General features: G+C 48.3%; 1 protein-coding gene across 1 annotated transcript; it reads right to left on the bottom strand.

Annotated features, from left to right (window-relative positions):
• Window positions 1-4,851: 4,851 nt before the first annotated feature.
• amotl2a (angiomotin like 2a) lies at window positions 4,852-12,702 on the bottom strand. Its single transcript, XM_028961392.1, has 11 exons — window positions 12,482-12,702; window positions 10,952-11,749; window positions 10,661-10,853; window positions 9,280-9,424; window positions 9,083-9,169; window positions 7,634-7,929; window positions 7,353-7,549; window positions 7,168-7,269; window positions 6,842-6,981; window positions 6,298-6,468; window positions 4,852-6,062 (listed from the first exon to the last, which is right to left on the bottom strand). The coding sequence occupies exons 2-11, from the start codon at window positions 11,671-11,673 to the stop codon at window positions 5,980-5,982; spliced, it is 2,136 nt and encodes a 711-aa protein (XP_028817225.1). The 5' UTR covers window positions 11,674-11,749; window positions 12,482-12,702; the 3' UTR covers window positions 4,852-5,979.
• Window positions 12,703-25,849: the final 13,147 nt, after the last annotated feature.

The following is a 25,849-nucleotide window of genomic DNA, read 5'->3' as shown; positions in this document are numbered from 1 at the left end:
GTGATGTGTTGCAGCTCTGAAGCAACTAATTACCCATTTTCACAAGATTGAGCTAAGATTATATTTTTATTATATTTATAATAAGATCATGCAATCTAATATATAAACTTTCTAGAGGAGGCATGACAGTTCGAGGAAAGCTATTAGCTTGACCTTTCCCTGAAAACAGACCTCCCGGAAACTTTAGACACACATGAAATACATGCCTACAAGATGCGCTGGTTTATGTGGAAAAGGGGGGAAAAATAGGAAAGAGGGAGAACCGCATTCCATAACCACCCAAGGCAGGAAGTTTTCAGAATCTCCATGGAAATCGAGGCAAAACACATGACTTGACAGAGGTATTTTTCCAAATATTTCTCCACAAGACTTTGGGGAGAAAATATGTTCACAGGCGAGCATGAGTAAGGCCAGACTTCATCCCTCCCGGGCCATCAGGCACACTCCATTGCGTCCAGTAGCAAATTATAACAAACTCGGGAGCAGTCGAGAACTGCTGGAAAACTGAATTCTGAAAATGGACAACACACACACACACCAGTACGTGAAGCCAGACAGCCTCGAGGTGTCTTGCGTCGTGTTGAACTATGCTTTTACACTGCAGTACGGACCAAAAACGAGTTTTCCCCCAATGTCCTCGCTTCATCAGCCTGAGACTGACGCATTCAGACAATCCAGACATGTCTCAGCTCGCACCTTCCACCTTTGCCTATCATGAGCTCACCCACAGGTGGCATAATTAGGATTATGGAAAGTGACGCACTTTCTTATGCATATGCCAGTGAAGCAATAGAGGGCCACATCACCCGACTGACTTTATTCTTTGCAGTCTGAACCATTTCTAAAATATTTTTACTTTTTTTTTTTTTTTTAAATATACTATATATATTTTTTTATGGGAATGTACAGAGGTTTGTGTTTCACGTGTTCTCCAAGATTTACATGACAGGATTGCTTCTCTGTGATGGGTAGCTGCCAATTCCACTCAGGTGTCCTTTGTACTATACCGTGCCTCTGTAGTCAGGTGTATGTGGAGAATTGAAAGGGCATTCATGCAGCCTTGTCTGAAGAGACAATTCCTCATCTTAATTCCTTTAAAAAGACCGTGAAGCAGCCAAGCATGCTGTGGCAGTCAACCAAAATGCATTTTCCAGGGAACCTCCAGATGCTTCAGAGCAGCACTCAGCTGCCTGCAGAAATGAGCTGGGCCGGGTTTCACAGTCTCTGTGGAAGCCTAGGACCTCCAGATGTTCCACCAAAGCTATGTTACTATTTAAATCAACACTATGAAATATTGTGTTCATCCATTCATATTCCAGCTCACGTCGGTAATGTAATAAAAAAAACGCCCTTTCACTCTTGCAATTATTTACAGTTATAGCATAGACATTGATGATAAGAGAAAAGAAGATTTGTGCAGACTAAGAGCTTTAGAGTGGGTTACATGCAATGTAAGTGTTTACATGTGGTGGTGTTACATCATTTAATTCCCAAAAGCTGTAATCTGTTTCAGTTGCTGGAGGAAATTACAGTTACTTATGATTACAATTTGAGTTACATCTTGTATATTGATATACTGTATACAAAACCTTGCCAATATGTTTAATAGTGATATAGTGGGAATCATGGGGGTGGTATTTGTGTCAGCCAATCAGCACTCTGTGCCCAATGACTTTGAAAATCTTGGTGAAGTGGACGAGTTGCCTAGTCAGCGTCCGCCATTATGAAGTATTATAAAGAGATGTCAGAAAAGAAAGAAACACACTCCAATTAAATATAAAATTATTGCCATATAGAGTTTCTGCACACATCATGGTCAAAGCTGAAATGTGTTGAACTTTGACCTTTGCACGCTGTGAGGCATTATCACGTGAAAAATAGAACACTTCAGAAGCGGTCCTGAAACTGGTTTAAATATTTGATTTAGAAGTGGTTTATAACGGTATGATCTTACAGTACAATGAAGAATGAAGCCTGAGCTTGTGGTGGTTGTTATTATATTACTTTTATTAAATTGGTCAATTATAATCCTTTTAATTCATATATTGAAAGGAGTTTGGTAGTCAATGTTTTTCACTGCTGTAAGGTAAAGACTGCAAGTTTTCAACATTTCCAAATGGTTAACAGCTAGGAATATTCATTCACATTTGGCAAAAGTAATCAAATGTAATTATTTACATTACTTTCATATAGTAATTGAAATTGTCACATTACTATTAAAATTTAAATAGGGTAACTTAGAACAAATGTCCAAAGTGATTTTCCCAACATGGTTATACTTACCATGTAATATAGTTACACAAAGAAAAACTCCTTGTTGAAGTTTTTATTGAACTGCAGTGACATCGTTCTGCGAGAGTTCCTTGAAACAAAGTCCATTCCACTGAAATTGACTCCCAACCTACCCCTGCCTATCCGAACCTCACGAAGGTGTCACAAGGTGAGGCATAGGCTGGAATTTCTGCCAGGTCTGTCTGAGCTGAGAAAAGTTGCACCAGTCTGCCATATGTAGACCCAACCACCGATCACACTGTGAAACATTTCTGGAATGTCCCCTCACACCTATTGAGTTTGGGGCAAAATATTTACACGGACTAGAGGAAAAGGCACTTGCATTCTGACTTACGTTCAATGAATGTTAGTGTTCTTATTCAAATGTACCAGTTTTTCAGTGGTCAGGCTGACGTGGCCCAAAACGGTGACATCTGCATTGTTTTTCATTCCCAGGTAAAAATTGATTGACAGGCATGTTCTGTGGCAACCCGGTTAACTTGACATATGTCAACTGTGTCATCCATAACGAAAAGCAATGCCTAAACTGAATAAATGTGAAGCAAAATAAAGGTCAGGCCACTGAAATCGCACTGGGAATCTTTTAACAAACCTGTGCTGTGTTTCATGAATCAAGGAGCCAAAATCTTGACACGTTCAGAAAATGCTTTTGAACGGTGAACTGCACTGGGAGTCGAGAGGGGGAGAAAGGGAGGATGGCTGAAAACAGCTCAAGACACATTTTTACAGCATAACCTCACCCCTTAGTGTAAAATTAAAGAAAACAAATCCCAGACGAGCTAAACTCTAGATGAATTGCCAGTGAAATGACAGTTCGGGGAGGTTTTCTTGATGGCTGCCATATTTCAAACCGCATGCAAACCTTTTAGGAATGGAATGTTTCAACCTGTTAAGGATGGGGAATATATTGTTAATATTTTTTTCTGCCGACCAGTGCATCATTTCTTCAGTTGTGTCAACTACGGAGAACATCCCACAGCTCCCAGGGTGATGTTTGTTAAGACAGACTGACATCGGTGTGTGTAGCCTACAGCTAAAGCGCGAAGGTCTGTGGTGAAGAACCATCGGCCACAGCGCGGTGGAGAAAGGCTGTGTGCTTTTCTTCATAAGATAAGATAATAATCCTTTATTAGTCCCACACGTGTGACTTTGCATAGTCACAGTAGAAGATAAGAACAGCAAAAATGAATAGAATTTTCTACCAAAAGTACACTACAAAAACGATCTGAAGAGCTGAAAATATGAATGTATATGAGTGTGTAGATAATGTAATTGTACTAAAATCACAGACGAGGCAGCCTTGGGTGGAAGTTATCGTAGTTCTGCATGTCTTCACAGGCATCTTGCCTCTGGTATTTGGCAGCTGTAATGCACACAGAATGCGGATATGGTTACTCCCCTGAACACCCATCAGCCCTCGCTAAGATCCAACAGCACTGGTCGAAAAATGAAGGTACTTTTTATTTTTTCCCTAGAGCCATTAAAGAAAATTTACATTCAGCGATCTGAAAATTTGGGAACTTCGGCCTTTCTTTAGAACCACTAGTTGGTTCCTAAATGGCGATAAGTCCCCATCAGACCCTGAACCGTGTGTGGAACAATCCTCCTGATAGAGGAGAGGTGGGCCTGGAAAATTCCTTTGCTGTAACATTTGGCGGTAAAGTAACGCAGGTTGTGAGGGTGCACCGGCAACCAAAGCAAGAAGTTCCAGACTGGCTCCCGACATCTGGTGGGGTCATATTTGCCTTCTTAAAGCGAATTAAACGGCCTTCTCCACTGATGAATGGGAAATGCCATTCATGCTAGCATGGTGACTGTGATAAAGAGGAGTTTGTCCAGGCTTGCATACTTCCTTGTTTCACGCTCTCTCTCTCTCTCTCTCACACACACACAAAATGTCACGAAACTGTATTTTTGAAAAGATAATATATATTAAGGTTTTATTCAATTAATGAAATGTTAATGGCATACAAAACATTCCCATCCTAGAAGTTCACAGCAACGTCCAAGTATGGGTAAACCAGCTTCAGCTCGGCAGCTACACATAGCTCTGCCACTTCTCATAGTCTCAGATATAACTTAATGTAATGCAAATCTTTGGCATTAGGTTCACATCACTAAATACTAATAAGAAAAATAATATACATTATATATTAACATCTCTTGTTTCAAAAACAACCCTTTCTGTAAACAGTCCATAATGTGAACAAAAAAAAAAGCATTTTTAAAAAGCAAATGAATCTGACACAAAGCATTGACCAGCAACTGCGTTGTGTGTTTGTGAAATATGCATATAAAAAGTAGTATATGATGTAAGTTTGAAACTGTAAATGTTAAACGCACTGAAATCAGACTTTCCAGTTAATGTCACCCAACGTGTAGAAATTCCCATAGAAGCCCGTTACACTGAAAAACTACATTCACTAAGTGCCAGCAGTGCCAGCCCAATGTCACTCTGTGGGTTAAAGACAAGCTTTCTGACCTCAGAAATGTGAATCTCTTGCATATGTAAAGGTTAAAAAAAAAAAAAAAAAAAAAAAAAAAAAAAAAAAAAGGCAGAACATGTTAATCCTCACCAAATAAAACGGAACAACAGCCTGGGAATCCAATATGGTTGGATGTAATTTTAACTGCTCTTCGATTTGGAGAGGTCACGGTAGAACCGGCTACCATGCCTGTCGAAAATAAATAGTCCCACCCCCAAAAAAAAGAATAGTGTTCGGAATGCCTGCCATTTTAACCAGGCTGTGGGGTCAAGGCCGCAGATAGCCTTTTACTTAGAGCAGGACATTCCGCATGGCAGGAATGCGGGAAGATTAGCTCCGGCTTGTCGGCAACGGATACAGGCGGCATGTTGGAGCGACCGGAGCAGAAAAAAGGAAAAACGTTCCCATTCCTCCGCTACAGAAAGGGAAAAAAATAGGAGTCTCACACACCCCCCCGACAAGCAATTACAAGAACACGAACAACTGCATCGTTCGTTTACAACGTTTGAGCGGCAGGGCTTGGCCAGTCGGCATTCGCTCAACTATTCCGGTAAAAGGGTGTAAATCCAGAGCCGAGCAGATTACATGGCAGTTGTCCTCCCACAAGAACACTATTCTTTCCTCCGGACTTTGGGTCGAGCAGTTGCACCGGGTCTCGGCTAAACGAGGAGTGCGCCGTAGTGGCCGTTCGCGATAAGGCCCCTCCGCCATTCCCGGGACGAGTCTTTGTTCTGTCCTATTCTTCCGTACGAGACGGCACTCTTCACACGCAAAACACACACGATTCACACCACCAGCAGCACATTATAAATATAAATACAAAAAAAAAAAAAAAAAAAAGGACAACATACACATTTGTACACAATTCCATAGTTACTTGATGTGACAGCTGCCCCTTTTGCGGGGGACTGTCCAAGTACCTCGGGAGAATCGGTCTCATGTGCACCTGGCGGTCTAGCGGGAGAGCGTGGCCAGCAAAGTTCACTTCTCCTCTCCTCGTTCTGTTTTTTTTTTTAAGTGTCGAGACACAGTCCAAGGGAGCTCAGCTCCCTTCCCTGCGCTATGACACCGTCTTCTTCTCTTTCCTCTCCCCCCGCAGCACCCTGCAACCTTTCCGGTCGGCCTCAAAAGGTCCCCCGTTTCAAACCAGACCCTTCTTCTCGCTTCCAGGTGCATTCTGGGAGCTTTCCAATGGCTCTGCTCAAATGAGGATTTCCACCAGGTCCGACTCCACACTGCTCAGGCCCTTCAGGTTGACCGAAGGGGTCGTGTGCCCAGACTTATCTGCAATTAAACACTGGATGTTACATTTCGGCAGGAGACATCGCAGGCCCTAATTTGAGGGTACAGTATTCGTATTCAATTATTAGAGGTGACCAATCAGCGTGCATGCAGGACTAGGTGAAATGATGCACGATTGGTCGAGGTGTTCTCGTAGGTCTATGGCTGCACGTTGGGGTATTAACATATTAACCACTTCAATTCATCAACACTGCGTAGCAACAGGAAGGCTACACACCAGAGCCGGGCGCCACTGCGGCCTCCGCGGCGCGTGCCAGGGTCTCGCCGTTGACCTCCAGCAGCGGCCCGTCACACTGGGTGCTGCAGTCCTGACCGGGGAGTTTGGAGAGCAGCCGGGCGTCCGAGGGCGGCGCAGGCGCGGCCGTCTGGTCGTCCGAGAGGCTCTTGCCTGCCGAGCCCCGGGGAGAGAAAGAGGAAGTCGTTTAATTACAGTCCCTCATGCACCCACACGCCGCACCCACACAACTGGTGCCAGCAGACGCCCCTCCCGGCTTTTCTTCTATTCTGGAGCTTCTATTCCAGTATGGGGGAGACGATCACACATTCCACTCGGGCAAGAAGTCGTTGCCTATTTGAGGGCCGACGTTGGAAGTCTTGCAGAGAACTTTATTTAGGAAGCGCCACATTCTGCACTGGCGTCTGCCTAAAGGAGTCCGGCCAGTTGTCGGGCTACTGTTTTGGTTTTTAGGGCGTGGCAGCCGTCTAGAACGTCCCCGGTGGCATGTGACCCCCCCCCCTCCCCCAAGCCCAAAGCAACTCACCTTTCCCTCGAGTGCCGCTACAGGCGGTGCTGATGGAGGGGACGGAGCGGGCGGGGCGGAGTCCCTGCAGCTCGCGCCGCTGCTGCAGAACTTCGATCACGGCGTCCTTCTCCAGGAGCTGGGCGTGGAGAGCCCTGATCCTGCAGAGCACAGTCGGCGGTTAATTAGTCATTCGTCCCGAGTACTCCAGTGCTAATGCCTGCCTGGATTTAATGCGTTTAAGTAAACTTTATTACGGTCTGACTTTCAATGTACTGGACTGTATAGAGCTAAGATGACAATAAAGTTTCATTTGACTTGAGATTTGACTAGAGGCGGGCCTGCACCTGTTCTCCATCTCCTGGTGCCTGTGGTTGGTCGATGGCAGGTCGTCGTTGAAGCTGCTGTTCGGCGAGTGGCGCGGCGAGTGATTGATGATCGTGGTGTCCCTGCAATCGATGGAAAAGCGCTTTAGGTCGACTTTTCCGGGGAAGCCACCCTCTGCCATCGGGGAAGGGAACTCGGGGCTCACCTCTGAGCAGCCGCCGTGGCGGCGGCGTCCATGGCGAACTGGCGCATGGTGCTCTCTTCCAGGTACTTCTGCTCCCAGCGCGTGATGTCGGCCTCCAGGGCCAGAATGCGCTCCTCCTTCTCCCTCAGCTGCTGCGGCAGAGAGGAGGTGCTCGTCTCCAAGGGGGACGGGCCGTACCCCTGGCCTTGGGCCTGCCACTGAGAAGAACGACAGAGCGAGGTTCCATCAGAGAGGCGACTTAAACGCGCCTGGAGGTGCCCGCGAGAGGCCGCCGCATCTACCTGCTGCGCGCGCAGCGTCTTCAGCTCCTGCTCCAGCCGGGTGCGGAGCCGCATCTCCAGGGCCTCCCTCTTCTCGCAGGCGGCCTGCAGCTGGCCCAGCGCGCTCTGCAGCCGCTCCACCTTCTCCACGTAGGCCCGCTTCCGGCGCAGCTCCTCCTCCAGCTGCCGGATGCGCACCTGCGCGGAGCCCAGCACTTGTTCCAGGGCCTCGCGCCGCCGGCGCCACTCGTCCCCGAGGCCGCGCATGTGCTGCACCTCCCGCTCCAGCCGCTCGCGCTCGCGCTGGTGCTCCTCGTCTGCACAAACGCAAATCCATCCGTTACTGACACGCCTCGGGCCGCACTACGCCGGTGTTCACCGGTGTTGCGCTTGCCGGGAGCCTAACTGCCGGGCTCCGGGCTCGCATTCCCAGAGTTCTCAGCCCACTGCTGCCGCCTCCGAGGAGCCGGGTTCTCACACAAATCAGGAGCGAGTGGGACACGAGTCACAGTGTTGGACTGGGGAAAAAAACTTTTTCAGAACTTGTGTGTGTGTGTGTGTGTGTGTGTGTGCGCGTACACACCCACACACACAGGGAAAACATGACCCCTCCCCCTGATTGCGGGCAGCGGAAATCACGAATAGCGCTGGGCCGAGCGGTAAACAGGCGTATCAGATACTGTATGAAATACCTCTGCGGGGTGGTGCCCCCTCCCTCCCCCTCTCCTTGCGAAAAACATAGCGAACAACCTTCCAGCGTTCGAAGGTGACGCGCTCAAGGTCGGTTGCGTTACGAGCGCGGCGCGGCAACAAACGCTTTCTTTCTTCCTGGGGACCACAGCAGGAAAAGGGCCAAAACGTGTCCTGGCGTTATGTAACGCCCCGCGGGTCCCAGCGCGAGGTCTAAACTGCAACCATCCCAACGGCGTCTTCGCCGCGCACGGCCCTCGTGTCCAAGCCCCCGCCAGCGCGTGGCTCGGCAGTGGGGAGGGAGGAGGGAGGCATGCCCGCTGCGCCGAACAGCCTGAAATACCTGAAAGTATTCCAGGAATCCGGGCCACATTTATGGCCGCCGTGAATAATGACCGGTTCTCCAGAGCCAAGAGTTCTTGGATGGGGAGGTGGAGTGAGCAAAGCTTCCCTGGCCAGGCCTCAACCATTTAACCAGAAAAAAAAAGCTTCTCTCTCTCCCTACATGCCATGATCATTAGTCACAGAAGAGTTGCCCTTTGCTATGCTAATTGGAGTGACCCGTCTAGGAATGCAATATGTCAAACATTAACAGTCTTGGGCCTGTGGCCATCGAAAAGCCCCATGCGGCAGGGGGAATACTCAAGTCGTTAAAGTGAAATATGGCCAGAGGAGGAACACAAGCCCCATTCCTTTTGTTGCTAGTTATGGGACCATTGAAAATATAACCTCAAAGCAAAAAAATAATAATAATAAAATAAAAATGGAACGTCGACTTACTTTGCTCAACCAGTTTGGCATAGACACGCTGGCTCTGGTCCTCGAACTCCATCGCTGCTAGCTGTTTGTTGGCCGTTTCCAAACGGTCTGAGGAGGGGGGTTAAAAAAAAAAAAGTTTAATTCAGCATTTCTCAGTTTAATTCAGCGTACGGCCCACCTTCATATGTATGTGCAGATAAGGAGCCTGGTGTTCTCACCCCGAAGGTCTCTGTTGAAATCATGCAGCCTCTTCATCTCGCCCTCCAATTTGTTCCTCATTGTCTTCTCCAAGGCCTCTCTCTTCGCAGATCCCTTCATGAGGGTCTCGTAAGCCTCCGATATCCTCTGGATCTCCTGCTCCAGCTGAAAGAACAAGATTAGGGCCCATTTTACCCTCCGCCACTTCCTTTCGGCTTAAACAGTCCCTCTGTTAGTCACTCAGATAACCGAGAAGAAGAAAAAACGTCCGACTACGGGGCAGCCGCGTTACACCTCGACAATCCGACCGGAGACGAGCGTACGAAGAATGTGCCGGGCCGCCCGACTCATTGTGCTCGGCCAACAAATGACTCTTTCTCCTCGCCGGCCTCTTCGGGGACTGGGAATTGAATCAACATTCCTGCAGGAACACTTATGAGTCCCAGGTGTCTCGTCTTCATCCCCCCGCGGGGAGAGATGCCAGAGAAGCAGGCGAGGGAACAAAAGAACAGGATGCGTCGAAGGCACGCCGGCCCCTGGAACAGGAACATTACTCAAAGCGCGAGCACTCGGGCATCTTCGGGCAGGAAAAACGCTTCACAATTGATTGTGTGTGGGGTTTTTTTTTTTTTTTTTTTAAGGCATTCTGGAGGACATTAATACCAAGTAAAAAAAAAAAAAAACCCATAACGTTTAGGGTAGCTGTTTCGGCTGAGGACTGCATTTGTCCCTTATCGAAAAGGTACGAGGGAGCTAGAAAGGGGGTGACGCGGGCCTGTGGCGGAGAGGGGAGAAAGTGAAAGAGACCATTCAGTCTGGAATTCCACAGCTGTGGGGTCGGCTTGGTGCTGGCTGCGCCCCACTCCGTCAGCTGTGGTCTCTGTTTTTTTTTTTGGGGGGGGGGGGGGTCACCGACCGGCGTCTGACAACGCTCAGATGAGTCGGGACATCTGCTCGGCCTGGCATTCCACGGAGGGCCAGACAAAGGAGGTCTTAGAAAAACACGGGGGGACCGGGTCCCCTCTCCCTTTCTGTGCTCTGATCTCTGATTTACTGGCGGCAGGACGAGGGCTTCCATGTGCCATGGCCCGGCCGGGCTCCTCTCTTCTCCCCACCAGAGTGCCCGTGGCATTTATTTGACATTATCGCATTACGGTGAAAAGATTGGCCGTTTTTTTTTTTATGAAAATGAGCCCGAAATCCCCGTGATCCCTCCGCCGTGCGCATTCCTGCTCGGCTTGGAAGCTAATCTCGCTGGTATGCGGCGTTTGGCGAGAGAGCGGCGGCATTATGGTTTCCTCCCGGCACACCCTTTGTTTGCCGTGCGCGAGTTTCAGAGTGGCAGCGGACAGTGCCGGCAAACGATCCAGTTGAAAACCCCCGGGAACGGGGCCCACGTACCTTCTGCAGCCTCGCCGCCTTTTCGCCGTAGCCCTCCAACTCCATCCGGAGCCTCTCGTTGTCCCTCACCAGCATCTCCATCTGAGCCGCCTGGCCGCCGCCACCGAAGGCTGCGGCGAGAACCTCCTGACCAGCAGGGGTCGCTGTGGGCAGGACGCTGTGGCGCGGGACCGCTTGCTGGCTTGGAGTGTACCTGAGGAGGAACGAGACGGACACTTGCGTCAGAAAAAAAACAAAAACCAAAAGGTCCACGGCCGACGGCTAGTGGATGGCGTTGGGCCTCCGAATTACCGCTGGTGCTGCGAGTGGAACGGCGGCGGCGGCTCCTTGTAGTAGTGTCCGTGCTCCTGCGAGTGGCTGACCATATATCCAGGGGGCTTGACCACAAAGGGGTACTCTGGGGGGGGGCCCCTCTGGTCGGCCACGTGGAGGCAGGCCGGGCCCTCGCGGGACGCCGGGCCCGTGAGCTGGGGGTAGCTGTGCGAGGAGCTCATGGGCGCGCTGCCGCCGGCGCGGTTCCTCTCCAGGGAGAGCTGCATCAGGCGCTCGCTCAGCGAGCGGGCGTGCTCGCGCTTCACGTCCCAGAGGCCCTCGCCGTGCTTGCCGCGCGCGTCCAGGCCGGGGGCCTCGCTCGCGGCGAGGGCCGGGCCGGCCTGGCCCCTCTGGGACGCCAGGTACTGCGAGTGGGCCTTGGCCTCTTCGTAGGTGGGCAGCTCTTCGCCGTGGAGCTGGTACAGGTGGCACACGGGGCTCTCCGAGTGCTGGTAGTCGCCCTGGTGCTCTTGGCCCTGGGGCTCCTGCCGGGTGGACATCTGGAGGAACTGAGACTCCTCCTGGGTGAGGCTTTCGAGGGACGAGCGAGGGCTGCCAGCGCCCCCGCCGCTGCTGGTCCCGCGCAGGGCCTGCTGCTGGATGGCGAGGAGGGTGCGGGTGTCGGTGAGGTTCCCGAAGCGAAGCTGCTCCTGGATCAGCCTGTGCAGGACAGTGCCGGAGGACTCTTCCGCGGTTCTCATCTTGGCTCAAAACGGATGCGATATTTCGGTAAGTCGGACGGGGCGCGGCGGCGATTTCTAACGGCCCACCATCTACCTAAAAAAAAAAAACCAGAGCAGAACATTTCAATGCTACGCCGAACATCTGGCACCGGCCCGAAGGAACACCGTGGAGAGGTAATGTGTCCTCCCACATGCCGGACAAGTCCCCCACGCCGTCCCACCACGGTCCAGCACATAAATAGCACTACTCCAAACATCCCAGCAGCTTCCTGGCGCTGCCGGCATTCCAGGGAATGCGCCCTAACCGAATTAAACCGCATAATCCCATAACACGCGCATTCCTGGTGTCGGGAACTGGGGACACGTCGGTGACGGTTCGAGAACAGCGACAGGCGCGCGTTTCACTGCCCTTAAAAAAAGAAAAAAGAAAAAGAAAGCGCGAATAGTTTCCTTTATTATTAATCGGTATGGAAATGGCCGGGTGAGCGACACACGGGGAACTTGTCAAACTGCGACAGTCATTTCCTGCTGCAAACGTCCGCAAATTCCTCTCCATTGCCTCAGCACAACACGAGTCTGGGTCCCAACACGCTGGAAACCGGGGGTTCGGAGGGGGCCGCGCTGCCCGATCGTTACGAACCTTATTACACGGAACGTTCCTAAAAGCCACCATCGGCTTCTACTGAAGATCATAAAAACGCTTTTACAAATAACCAAGTCTATATATATTTATGAGATATAGCATTAGACGTTTGTACGTATAGATCTTTCTGTTACGTGTGTTGGTTTTTTTGAGTCGCAAAGTCCCACGTTCCACGCAACTCACCGATTCACAGCGTCATCGCGGCCACGGTGTCGGGACGGTTCTGGTCGCGTCGGGTTATAATAATCCTGAACTCGGCAGAACTCTCTCTCTCTCTCTCTCTCTCTCTCCCTCTCTCTCTCTCTCTCTCTCTCTCTCTCTCTCCGTGACGTTCCCACAGCAGACTGAGCGCGCGGCAGCGGCGCTCGCGCTAATAAACGCGCCCGGGCGCCGATTGTCCGCCGCGCCTGGAATGCGCGGAATGCGCGCGCCCCGCGTCCCCGCGGGATCAAAAGCGGAGCCGCGCGCGCACGCGCATGCGCGCGCCCGGAGCGGGGAGGGGCGCAGGGCGCGCGGACGGACGGAGGCGGAGCTGCGCCGCGGCAAGGAGGGGGAGAGGAAGACGCGTAAATGTTCGAAATGTGAGCCGTCTACATCGACATCCACTTTAATACGCTGTCATAATCAGACCGGGACGGGACAGGAAAGGGATGAATACAAATAATAATACAAATTTAAATGCATAAAACTATACAACCAAGTATCGAACAATACAATACCATACCATACTTTACTTTACTTTACTTGGCAGGCGCTTTTATCCAAAGCGACTTACAAGATGAAGATACCAGCAATTCTCATTCCAAATATACCAAATATTCCAATATTCCTATATTTCTGTTTTATCCTAAAGCCACTAGTACAGCACTACTAGTACAGTAGTGTGGGAGCACAATTAGACCCTGATGTGCAGTATAATATGTCTGTGTAGTACTGTGTTGTATACCTTTCAGGCTATATATAAAATCCTCTATCACTACATTGTACATGTGTTATTTTCTCTGTGTTGTGTTATATTGTATTGCCTATATATTTAGTTCTGTGTAGTAATTTTTTTTAGAATTATAAACTCCTCATTCACTGTTTTATATTGTATTGCTTATGAAGCAGTTTTGTACACCTTTTATGTTATATAAAAGGTCTACAAGTCTACATAAGTCTATATCACTATATTTCTTCCGTGTTTTGTTATATTGTATTGTCTATAAATACAGTACTGTATTCTACACCTTTTACATTATATAAGCCTCTATCACTACATTATTTTTTATGGTGTTATATATTTTTTGTGCCTATAAATATGGTACTGTGTTGTACTCCTTTTATGTTACATAATAGTCTATATCACTATATTTTGTCTATGTTGTATTATATTGTATTGTCTATAAATATAGTACTGGATTGTACACCTTTTAGATTATATATTAGTCTCTCTCACAATATTTTGTCTGTGTTGTGTTATAATGTAGTGCCTATATAGTACTGTGTTGTACATCTTTTAGATTTTATAAAAGCCTCTATCGCTCTCGTAGTGCACAGCCAGGGTGCATTTGATTGAATGAACTGCAGAACCGATAAAGACTAGTTTTAAAAGGCCCTTTGTTTGTGAAGGCCTGGTCAATATTTAAGCCGTGGCCCGTGCCAGTTAATTGCCGAGTGTGTGTCTGTGTATGGAGGTGGGGAGAAGGCAGGTCCGTGTCTGTGTATGAGGCACGCTGCCTGCCAGCTGTCCGAGGAGTAAAAGCCCCTTCCCCTCCCTAACCAGAGCTCAGAGAGGTGCATTGTTCTCCTCGCAGCGCACTTAACAGGGGGAGACCAGCCATCTGCTGCTAAACCCTCCGTCGGGTCACATCCAACCCCCCTCACCCGCATTCTGTACACACGGACACACACACACACGCACAACACAGACGAGGGACCCGGGATCAGCTGGCGGCACAGGCGTGGTAAAACACACAACAAAGGTGGCAGCGTCGCACGACTGAAACGCGCCTGTATGGCGGCATTCTCCGTCATAGCAACAGATGGAGAGCGGGAGAGAGCAGGGGCAAGTCTCGACCTGCCAGCGCTGACATGGTGGAAGGGCCACGCATTTTCGCCTTCTTCTTGTTTTAAAGCATACCCTCATTTGACTTGCAAACTTTCCTTGCGCAGCAGTCAAATGTCTTCGTCTGGGCAGTTTAAGTCTTTTGAGTGTTCACGTTTTCATTCCCAGCTCTTTAAAAATGGCCCCCGCTGATGAAGGCTGTTATTTATGTCAAAGACGATTGCTCGCGTGAAGTTTGGACTTCAGCAGGAAGCGTGTTAAGCGTGTTATTGCTCGACAGGCATCATTAAGACTACGTGAGCCACTAAGAAACGGCGCCTGTGCCTTTTCAGCACAGAGGGGAGAAAAACCAGCAGTTGTGGACACGGGTCGGAAGATACAGGGTGTGTGTGAGAAAGGTGAACAAAAAGGGAAGAAAGAAAGACAGAGAGACAGACAGGGTGCTTCAGCCTTGACTCCTTTTGTCTCTGCAGCTATAGAAGAAGGAAATGGCCGCATTCCTCGCATTACCATGTCCATGGGGCCCTGGTGTCGGCAGTACTCAGTGGGAAAGAGAGTGTGTGTGTGTGTGTGGAGGGGGGTAATATTTTACACCTAATTGAGCTTTTCTTTATAAACAACACCACCACAGGCTTCCTGAGCCGAGTCTGTGTACCCAGCACTCCTGGCCCAATGCGCTTCTCCATGGAAACCATGTTAAAAATGCACACATTTCAGCAGACATGGCAACAAAAAAAATTACATAACCTATAACCCCGTGATGCGTTCAGTAAAACCTTTCAGTGGGTATGACCGATGGGTCTCGCAGAAATTTCAATTTTTGGAGATGCATTCACATTTTAAATGTATTTTGTAACTTTTGTGTGTTGCAGGTCACGTGTTGGCAGGGGTTGCCAGACAAATGCACTGATTATCGCATAAATTACAAGAATCTCAGTTGTACCAACCGCACTTATAGTTACTAGCAAGATGAACACAAGATGGCTGGGTCACAGTTTTTGTGAAAGAGGGGAATGTTCCCTGACCCCGGTGTGAGGTTTGGAGGAAGGAATGTCTCAGACACAGGACTCCTGTCAGCAAACAGCATGGCAACAGCCAGAGACCAAACGTAAGCATGCCATCAGGAGTGTGTCGAACAAGTGCAGCTTACACGGCACTGTGCCGCCGGAGCTGTTGCCCCAACACCTGCCCACCGAGCGAATTCCACACCACGGCATCAGGGCCAAACAAACCAGGCAGGTCCCACAGAGACCCGGAGCTGATTAGAGTGTTTACACGACACTGCAACGAGAGTCGCTCTCGGCAATGAAAATGCCAGATCAATGGAGCAAAGACTCGCAAAATGAGGCAATATGGGCAAATATTTGAGCGCTTTTGTTCTCACTAAATAGCCTAAATATTTGCGTTCTCCAGAAGAACTCTCCTTTTCCAACCTTATGGACAATGAACTAATGCTCATGTAAATGTATCTTGGGCATGAGACCCATCTCATTATCGGGAGATTTCCTCTGTAGCTCGGCCATTCGAATTTGTTCCCTAAGCCTAAAAGCAGGTGTGATCTGTGCTGGTCTTTGCCATAAAGCATGTAGTTATTTACCATATGCGATCCAGCATATATTGCTCTTTTAATAAATTGGTTTTTTTTTGGTAAATTTTCAGATACATGCATTCACACTCGGCCATTATCCTGTATGGCACACAAACAGAGAACGTAAGCCAGGAAGCATATGATTAACTTCTCTGGTGCTGGTCACACTGTTTATATGTATTGTCGTATTGCATTGCACTCTCTAGTCTCTCTCTAGAAGTCTTCATGTTAAGGCCTGTCCTGTCTGGTGCCGAGGGCAGTGTAATTTTCTACCGCTGTATATTTTTTTGTATATAAATGGAATAAAAAAAAAAAAAGAAAGCTCTTTGATGGATTAGACAGAGAGCGAGGGAGATGTGTGTGTGTGTGTGTGTGTGTGTGTTGCAGGTCACGTGTTGGCAGGGGTTGCCAGTGGTATGGCAGTCAGTCCCTGAGGGGTTAGGCAGCAGCTGTCGTGGTGATTGCCATCTCGGCTGCTGCACATTACCGGCCTCCTGGCCTCTCATTTGCCTAAACAAATGCCGGCCGAAGAGCCCCGGCTAACGGTTGCCCAGAAAACAGCTGCAGTTCCTCGAGTTACCGATCAATTCATCAATCTCGCCACCAGCCCTTATGGAGCACAATGGCCTCTCATTCATCTCATTTATCAGCGCCTTTGTCTCCACTGACTGACAATGTGAGATAATTGTGTCATTTTTCAAAGTTAGCCCTAAATTCAATCAGGCAAATGACAATGTAATCAGCCAGACCCTTCATATGCTCGTATGAGATCCCTTCATATCATCGCCCCCTTTTTTTCTCTCAGACAGGGCTCTGGAATTGCTATTAGCTTTATAAGAAGACAGTTGTCAACACAGAAGCATATGGCGGCGAAAGTCAGGCTTGGCGTAAGCCCCGCTCTTGCCAGGTGCATGCTGAAAAGACAAAAATGATGAGTTCAAGCTGATCCATGGCCCTGTGACACACTTGTGACGTTCCGTCTCTTTGAATTCTTAATTGAGCTTCAAAAGCCTCATTGACAGCGGAGCTCAAAAGCAGGTTACAATTTTCTCCTCTGCCCAGATAAAGAACAACAATGGGTGCATTGGACACCCTGCTCGTATACATCCTCGCCGAGAACAAAGGGCCCGTTTGTGTCCAAAGGTAAAGATGACAGACTGAGCTATAAAAGCTGACACCCTGACATTAGCTGAAATAACTTCATTATGTTAGACTCTGTTTACACCGCGCTGAAGTCTACGCATTTGAGAGGGAAAAAAAGGCAGGTACATTCGATTTAAAAGACATTTTTTATTCGTATGGAATGCAAAGTCTGGGTCAGATTCCCATTCTTGGATTCAGCCTGGTCCCCGACTAAAAGCGTTTTTGAGTGGAGAAATTCACTTCACAGGTCTAGGATAAGGCTTCATCCATGAATAGGAAACTGGCCCTATACATAAATCTGTAAATTACACTTGTAAATGACCAAAAATGCAAACAAATAAATCAATATATAGAAAAACATAACGATAACGTAAGGAAATCAGTAAAAACTATGATATCAGCTGCCTTTTCGATTTTTACGTGTTCTGTAAATGAGAAAATATCTCCTTTTCTAGATTAACATTTGTTTTAATTGCTTAATACAACCTGTCGTGCGTAATTATTATTAGAAAATTAATTGTTAAAAACTGTTCAATAAAAAGATATGAACAATAAACCATATTTTGTATGAGGAATAGATATTTGGTCAGTTATTTGGTAGTTTTTCTGCTGGTCATGTTAATGGTTTTCACTCTTCTCTTCGCTGCCACTCCCTTCATGTTGCAACTTTCCCTCACTCGCTATCAAATACCGGCACAATATGCTTTAAACCGTGCGTCCTGGGTGTCATTTAGATCTGTGACACTCGGATGTGACACAAGGCCTTGTTTCACACCAGTTTCGGCCAGAATAAGGACGAAACGTGACAATGGGATGTGTCACAGTTGTGTTACAGACGAGGACAGCCTGTAATGAGGGAGGGACAGGGATGTGATGAGATTTAACACACTTGCAGATGAAAAAGAGCGTCCCCGCGTTGCCGGTGTTGCCGTCCGGCCGCGAGGGGGTCGGCCGATGCCGCTCCACGATGCCGCTGTTGTGGAAAAGCTCCTCCAGTTTGTCAGAAAATGAATGGCGTTTTGTTCGGCCTGTAAACGGCACCTCTCCAGGCACCGGAGCACATTCCAGCGCGCCGTTTGAAGCTGCGCTCAGCCCGGTTTAGCCCCCATCGAACACAGTTACGTAAACACGCCGCAAACTGGAGAATTTTTTTCTCCTTTCGGAGAAAAAGCTGCGCAGGACAAATATCTGTTTGTTTTCTCTGTAACTACAACGTTCCGGTCAACAAGTGGGCGCTTTTCTGAGAATTGCACAACTCAGGCACTAATATCATAACCTGCTTATTAATGGTAATAAGCTAATAAGCAATGCACAATTCTTCGGGGGAAAAATGAAATTCCCATTCTGGCTGTTGACCAAGTAACCTACATACCCTCTGATGAAGCCCGTTACAAGGAAGTTTGCATCACGTCGTTGCTCTCGACGTAGTTGACTGACATTGCTGAGTCTCGTCATGCTAGACAGTGTTTGGCGAAGGTGTGCTCAGTTGGGTTTGGCTGCGTTTGTTTTGATGAGTACGACGTACGCCATTAACAGGCTAATATCCAATTTAGCTTATCAGTTCAGCCAGTGTGCTAAAAGCAGATGTCCGCCATGTTCAGTTGGGTGTTGGTTGAATTAGGGTGGGTTTGGACTAGTTTGGCTACATTTGGCTGCGTGTTGGCCTGTGTTAGCTTGTAGAGTTTGGATGTGCTACGTTGAATTGGACTGTCTTCCACTGAACTGGACAGAGCTATGCAGTGTCTTTCACAGCTCGACTGTGTTTGGTTGTATTTGTAGGAGTTTTGCTGCCTTTGCTCCACTTGGCGGTATTAGGCCATTTTAGACTGAGACTGTGTTTGGAAGAGTATGGATGTGTTATATTGAACTGAGTCTCTTTGTTGCACTGAGCTGGGCTGTGTTAGAGCTGGAGTTATGTTGTGTATTTCTCCATTTAAGTGCATGCTAGGCTGTATTCTATGGAGTTTTCTGTGTTCTGATGAGTTAGGCTGTCTCAAATGTGTTTGGATGTATCCGACTCTGACTAGCTAGACTGTTTGTGGGTGAATGAGATGTGCTGTGTTTTTTTCCATTTATCTGCATGTTAGGCTGTACTTGATGGAGTGACTAGCTAGACTGTGTTTGTGGGTGAATGAGATGTGCTGTGTTTTTTCCATTTATCTGCATGTTAGGCTGTATTTCATGGAGTGACTTGCTAGACTGTGTTTGTAGATGAATGAGATTGTGCTGTGTCTTTTTGCATTTATCTGCATGTTAGGCGTTCATCATGTGTTTGGCTGTATTAAATTGAGCTGGACTGTGTAAGGTTGTTTGGCTCCATTTGGCTGTGTTAGCACATATTACACCATTAGAGTCAGGCAGGTTTTGGCGAGTTAGATTATGTTCGGAGGGGTTAATCTGTGTTTGCTGCGTCCAGTGTCTGCTGATGGGCTGGTTAGAGAAAAATAATCCTCTTGCCCTCCGGCCGCCTCCTCTGATGCACCTGTCAGCCTCAACCATATGGCCAGTCTGAGACCAGAGCCTCACAAAGAGCCACTTCCTCCATCTGGACATCACACACACACACATACAGAAACATATACACAAGCAACATGTAAACACACTCGGGCAGACAAACAAATATGCTCTCACACACACAAAGACACACATAATGATACATTAACATGCAAACACCCCCCTGCAGTGCAAATGTGCACACACACACACACACACACACACACACACACACAGAGAGGCACATGACCACTCTAACACATCCCTCTGAGACATCAACAAAACAACAAACAACTTTCCTGTCTCTCCTCCGCCATGTCCTCCAACCCTCCAATCACGCGCCTGTCCGGCTTCACCTCACACAGAGCCAACCGCGCTGATTACAGCCTAACACTGCGGGGACGCCACGCCATCCTTCCCTACGCCACCATACGGAGCGGTAATAACACGTGTGTTTCTGAGGCGGGCTCCACACATCCTCTCCTGTCTCCCGCACACAAAGGGTGACCCCCAAACACCTGCTCCTGTCGTCCTGAGGGGGCCCTTAACGGGTGGCTTTCCACTTACTTTCTCCTCTCTCTCATTCTGTCGCGCTCTCTCTCTCTCTCACACACACACACACACACACACACAGATGACACATTCCTCACTCCTTTATCACTCCATGCAGGTGTGGGCCACAGCCCGTAGGCCGTGGCCAGCCCAGGCTTTTCAATGCTATATCAATGGTGCTGTATCAACGCCCTTTTGTCACTCATTGTTTGAAAGGCCTGGAACATTGCAGCGGCCGGACTGCAGAGGGGAACGAGGCTGTATGCGAACAATGGCGGGTATACATCGGCCAAATTCGGCCCGTTTCACCGCCACCCTGCGGTCTTGCTTCGAGAGCGGCAGCGAAAACGCGGGACGATTGCAGGGGGAGCTAAAAAGGCATCCGAAATATCTGCAGGATTTCGTCCAAATTCCCTGAGCCGTTGCTCCCGCTGAGCTGCGATTCTCAGTCCAAGCCGCCTAAAAAAATCTGCTCATTATGAGAGAAAAGACAAGTATTTCTGTCCCAAAACATCTTGACCTAGTTATACACCATGATCAGCCAGATGCCTGCAAGACAAATGTTGTTTGTCCAACACAACGTGATCCCCCAGAGAAGAGCAGAGCAGCACACAAAAAAGAACAAGATTAGCGTTTGCATTTGTAAAAGCACGGACTAGTCTGTGTGTACATGAGAAAACGCTCCCAGTGTCTTAGTGCCGCACAATCTGGTTTCAAGGTACAAGTTAAAAGCATAAATATTCACACGGTGGAAGGTCACATAAGTGAAACATCAGGGTTCCTCCTAGCCAATCGGAGTGCCGGGTCATTTCCTATTCCAAAAGTAACCTTTTGGAAATCTGCAATTAAGTGTATTCTTCTGGTTTCAGAATGAAATAGCATGTTGTTGCAGTGGCAGATTTTTGTTCCACTGAGTTAGCTTGTCGCAGTAACGCTTCTTATAGGTCAGAAGCATGGAACGATTGTGGTGGAAACAAAGTTGCAAGGAGTGCCAGGAAAGATCTAAATCGTTACTCGCATTAAAATGAATCTGTGACATTGTTTCCTTTTTTGATTATGTTCTCCACACACAACAGGATGCTTAGGGTGCAGAACAGCTAATGCAACAAAGCACACCACGAAAATACTAAAAAAGATGAAGTTACATGGGAACAAAACAGATAATATTCAAAACATCTTGACATTTTCAGGAAGAAGAGACAGGACAATGAGACTCAGGTTACTTCACCCACACCCATCCTCTCTCAAGCTCCCGCACACACCCCCTGAGCGTACAGGCACCAGATGGTCCGCCAAGACACACCTTCCAGCCCGATAAAGATGTCCCTTCCTGGGCTGCGAGGGGCCCGGGGCCATTGAAATGAGATGAATGCCTCTCGGCCCGCAGCCTGGTGACGGCACACTCTCACATGCTCCCATAAACACACAGGGCAGGTGGCTGGGACAGTATGGTGGGGGGTATGGAGGGTATGTGAGAAGCATCATGCCATCCCTGTGCACAACTTACACATGAGAACAAATTTTGAACAAAAAGTTAGATTATACAATACAATGTTAAATATACATTTATGGCATTTATCAGACGTCCTTATCCAGAGCGACTTACAATCAGAGTGGGGACCTTCTCCAGATTGAAGTATCTTCCTCAGGGACACAATGGTAGTAAGTGAGATTTGAACCTGGGACTCTGTTTTACCCACTTGGCTACTACAAACCCTCCATCAACAATCTCAAAACCACTGCCTCTGCTATCATTTAATAGTGGCCTGGTGGATTTGACACTCACTTATAAACCAGATTACCACAAATTCCCAGGTTCAAACCCCATTTACTACCATTGTGTCCCTGAGCAAGACACTTAACCCTGAGTGTCTTCAGGGGGGACTGTCCCTGTAACTACTGATTGTAAGGCGCTCTGGACAGTTTGTCATATTGATGTCTTGTTTTTAATTCCCGGATGATCAACTGCAACTGACCAGTCACCATCAAATACAATTCTTCTGTCTAATATCAGATTAGCGATAGGGTGCTCTTCCATCCATTAAAATGTGTTTTTTGTCATTTATAGGTAAAAGATGAGTGGTACACCGGCCCTAGCCATCAGATTAGGTGCGTGCCTGGGATGACAAGGTTTCATTGTGTAGGAAATGAGCAGTAATCAAAAGTCCTGTTATGTCAAAGGCACTATCTGTCGCCCAGATAACTTATTAAGAGCGCTGGTTTATTTAGGGACCAATGACCTAATACCACCCTCCAGAGCTGGGTCGTGGCTTTTAAATACAGATACGGCTGATTCGCGATATACTGCGGAACGATTAAATAGTATTTCCACAAACAATTAGATTAGTGCCACCGCTTTAGGTCAAAGTAGGAACCATGGGCTTGGCTTCTTGATAAACGGGCCGAAAAAAAAAGCCACTTCCCCTCTTCCCACCAAATCATTATGTTCAGATCTCAGCACACGCCTGCGATTGCCAAATGGCAGAGGCTGACCGGAGCCAAGGAATTTGAAAAATTCTGCCGGAGCCAAACAAACAGTGGCCTGTTTGTGTGTCTTAGGAGAGGTGAGGTGCTCGTTCGCTCGGCGAGTCTCGCAGGATGTCCCAGCGAGACCGTTTTAAAAAGCCATTTCTGCGTTCTGGACTGTGTTCTGGATGGGGGCAAAAACGGCCACCGTCACGGCTTAGTTACTGACCAAGACGAGCGAGGGGGTCTGTTTGGGATTGCATGCTGCTCTGTAAAGCACGGCAGCATTCCTTTGGCGTGACCGTCCCGTCTCACATATCCCGGTCCTGAGAGGGGCATTCAGGTGGTGGGAACCGCTGGCAGCGGGGTTACGTGGCAAGTCGCTGGTCTCATTTTTAAAAAACACTACAAAACTGTCCGATTTGGTTCCGGATGAAGAATGCGCAAGCGGGCGAATGGTGCCGGCCCCTCTCTCCACCACCCCCTGGACAGACCCCTCTGCAGGCCGGACCCCCACCCCTCCGCCAGCCCCCCTGTTGCGACTGTCTGACTCCGCGTTTCTGGCACTCTGCGCCCATTGTGTGGGGCTTCCTGATAGGAGGTGCCCTGGGAGGACGGGGCTCAGTCAACTGCAAAGGAATGCGGCCGGGCCCTTTCTGAAAAATTACGGATGTTTCCCTGGATTTTCGCCGGCCGCAGTTCCTGCCATTTTCCAGCGCAAAGTTGGGAGGGGTCACGGGGGAAGTCGGACAGAGAGAGTGGGATGGGGCTGTGGGGGAAGGGGTGTTCCGGCAACGCAGACAGACATAAAAACGTGTTGAGGGGATGCAGACAGACCTTTAAATAAGAAGGGGGAGGGGTTCAGGACACTAAAAATAAGACAAAGGTCGACCACAAACGGGGGAAGCATGCAGGCCATTCTGCTATTTCTGCAGAACAACCTGGCCGCAGATAATGAATCCCTCCATTGCTTCATGATTTATCGCCCACACATCTCTCAATTCCACCCCCCGCGTAAAAAAACAGCAGTGAGTCCGGAGTTCTCGTGAACTTCACCGCGAAAAAAGGGGATTCGCGCCAAGCCGAATCAGCGGCGTCGGTAACTGGCTGTGAAGTGCAAACAGGCGGTAAAAGAGACTTTGGGTTTTTCAGCTCGCCGAAGTCAGTGAAGTCCAACAGCCCAACCCGAAGACCACTTCCATTTCCTGTGCTCTAATTGCCAGCCATTGTCGGGCGCCCTTACTGAGTGACCTTGTGGCCTCCATATTAAAGGGGGGCATTACCATCTGACTGGACCTGGAACGTGCGGAGAAACGGCGCTGCCTCGCCCCACGGGCTGTGCCAACCCATCCTGATCACACAAAAGGGGAAGGGCGGAAGAGCGGATGGGTGGAGGCAGGCGAGGCTCAGGCTACGGAAGGCCACAGAAGTCACTCCAGCTGGCTGGCTCCTCCAAAAAGTATCACCTGAGACCAAAGGGCCCCACTGGATCTGAAGGCTCTGGTGACAAAGGAGATCAAAGGAGAGGACAGGGTAACACTGACAGTACATCCGGGGGAGGGCTGCAGCCTGTCGCCAAAGGCCTCTTCTCATTCTGTGGTTATATGTCTGGCTGTTGAGCACATGCAATGGCATTCATTATCAGTAAAAGACCAGACTTAAAGAGTTGGGGGGATGAAGTATCCTAAATGTGAACAAAAAAGGGGACAACAATGACTGGCACTGTCACAAACCTGGCTGGAATTCAACCGAGGTTTACGCACCACAAGGCTTGTTTTTTTGTTGAAATATTGATTCAATGCATTATTAATTACTGCCTAAGAATCACGTCGAGCATGTGACCAGGTGCCAATGTTTCTTTGCTAGGCTCTAAATGAACTAAAAATTGTCATTATTGGATCTTATGGCAGAACCATGATTGGAACCCCAGTGAGTTGGGTGTAGAAGAGTGTGATAATGACCGGATCTGCAGAGAGAAATGCTCTTCCTCTCCATCCTGTTGGTTTGAATTAAAGGGATGAACACAGGAGTGGCAATAATTTCAATAACCGGCAAAAAATACAATTTCTTGTATAAATAAATATATTTATTTAAATTTATGACGGAATTTCTCAAAAAAAAATATATTGTGAGATTAAGTGTTTTTTTTCCTTTTTATGCTTTTTAACTGAATTGTGGAGGACGCTGTAGACGACTGTCAAAGTCTTTCTTTATTTGAAAAACGTTGCAGGAACAATGATAATTATGACCTCGGATTGGTTTGCATGCCAACTTGCAGTGAACTGTGGCAAACTCCACATGCCTTCGTCCCACACAACGGACGAATGAGAGAAACACCATCTTCATCCTCCACCCCAGACAACGGCAAGACCACAGATTCCCGCAAAACCGCGATGTCTAACGGCAGTGTGTGACCCAGCGGCCGTTGAGGATTTAAGGAGGTGGAACTCACTCTTAACTCATGTCTGTAAAAAGTGAGAGAACATTCCACCCCCGGGCCTTTCTTTAACAATGACCATTTACCCAGGGAGGGGGACAGTTTCTCATTCGCGAGCCGTTTATTTTAGACGTTTCAGCAGTTCCTCAAATACTTGATGCGGGTGCAGGATCTGGCAGGACGTCGGCCTGCCAGGGTGTGAGTCAGCGGTTGCAGGACGCACAAAAGCTCACACACAGTTAATAATCTATAATTCTCTTTTGTGGGGACACACACACACAAACACGCTAATCCAAGTGCATTACAGGCTCTTAGGGGGTGTATTTTAACAGGGCTATGTGAGCAAGTAAATAATGAAACACACACACACACACACACACACATACGCACTCTATGCCTTCTGCTCCATTTCTGAAATCTTGAGGACAAACCCTGTTAAGAGTTCATTCTCACGGGAAGCCAGTCCCGACAGTAACCGTGGCAGCGATGCCTCCTTCTCCTTGTCTGGCCTTCCCCATGCCAAACCTGAATCTCCACATTCTTCAGAGCGCACACATCGGTCAATCTCACCCTCAGCAACACGGCACAGCTCCGCGGGGGGGTTCTACTGCTACTGTCACAGAGTGAAGCAGAATGCCTGTTCTGCGTTGTGTGTGTGTGTGTGTGTGTGTGGCTTCTGTATATGTGGGACGTGGCACATGCTGAACACAATGAGGAAAATTGTTTAATAAAAGTCTTTACGTGATTGGAATTCCATCTTTTACACACATACACAGATACGCAGACACACACAATGAGGAACACGTTTATTGTTTACAATATTTT

Source organism: Denticeps clupeoides, chromosome 19, assembly GCF_900700375.1.
Source record: "Denticeps clupeoides chromosome 19, fDenClu1.1, whole genome shotgun sequence".
Classification (NCBI taxonomy): Eukaryota; Metazoa; Chordata; class Actinopteri; order Clupeiformes; family Denticipitidae; genus Denticeps; species Denticeps clupeoides.
This window is presented reverse-complemented; position numbering and strand designations above follow the sequence as displayed.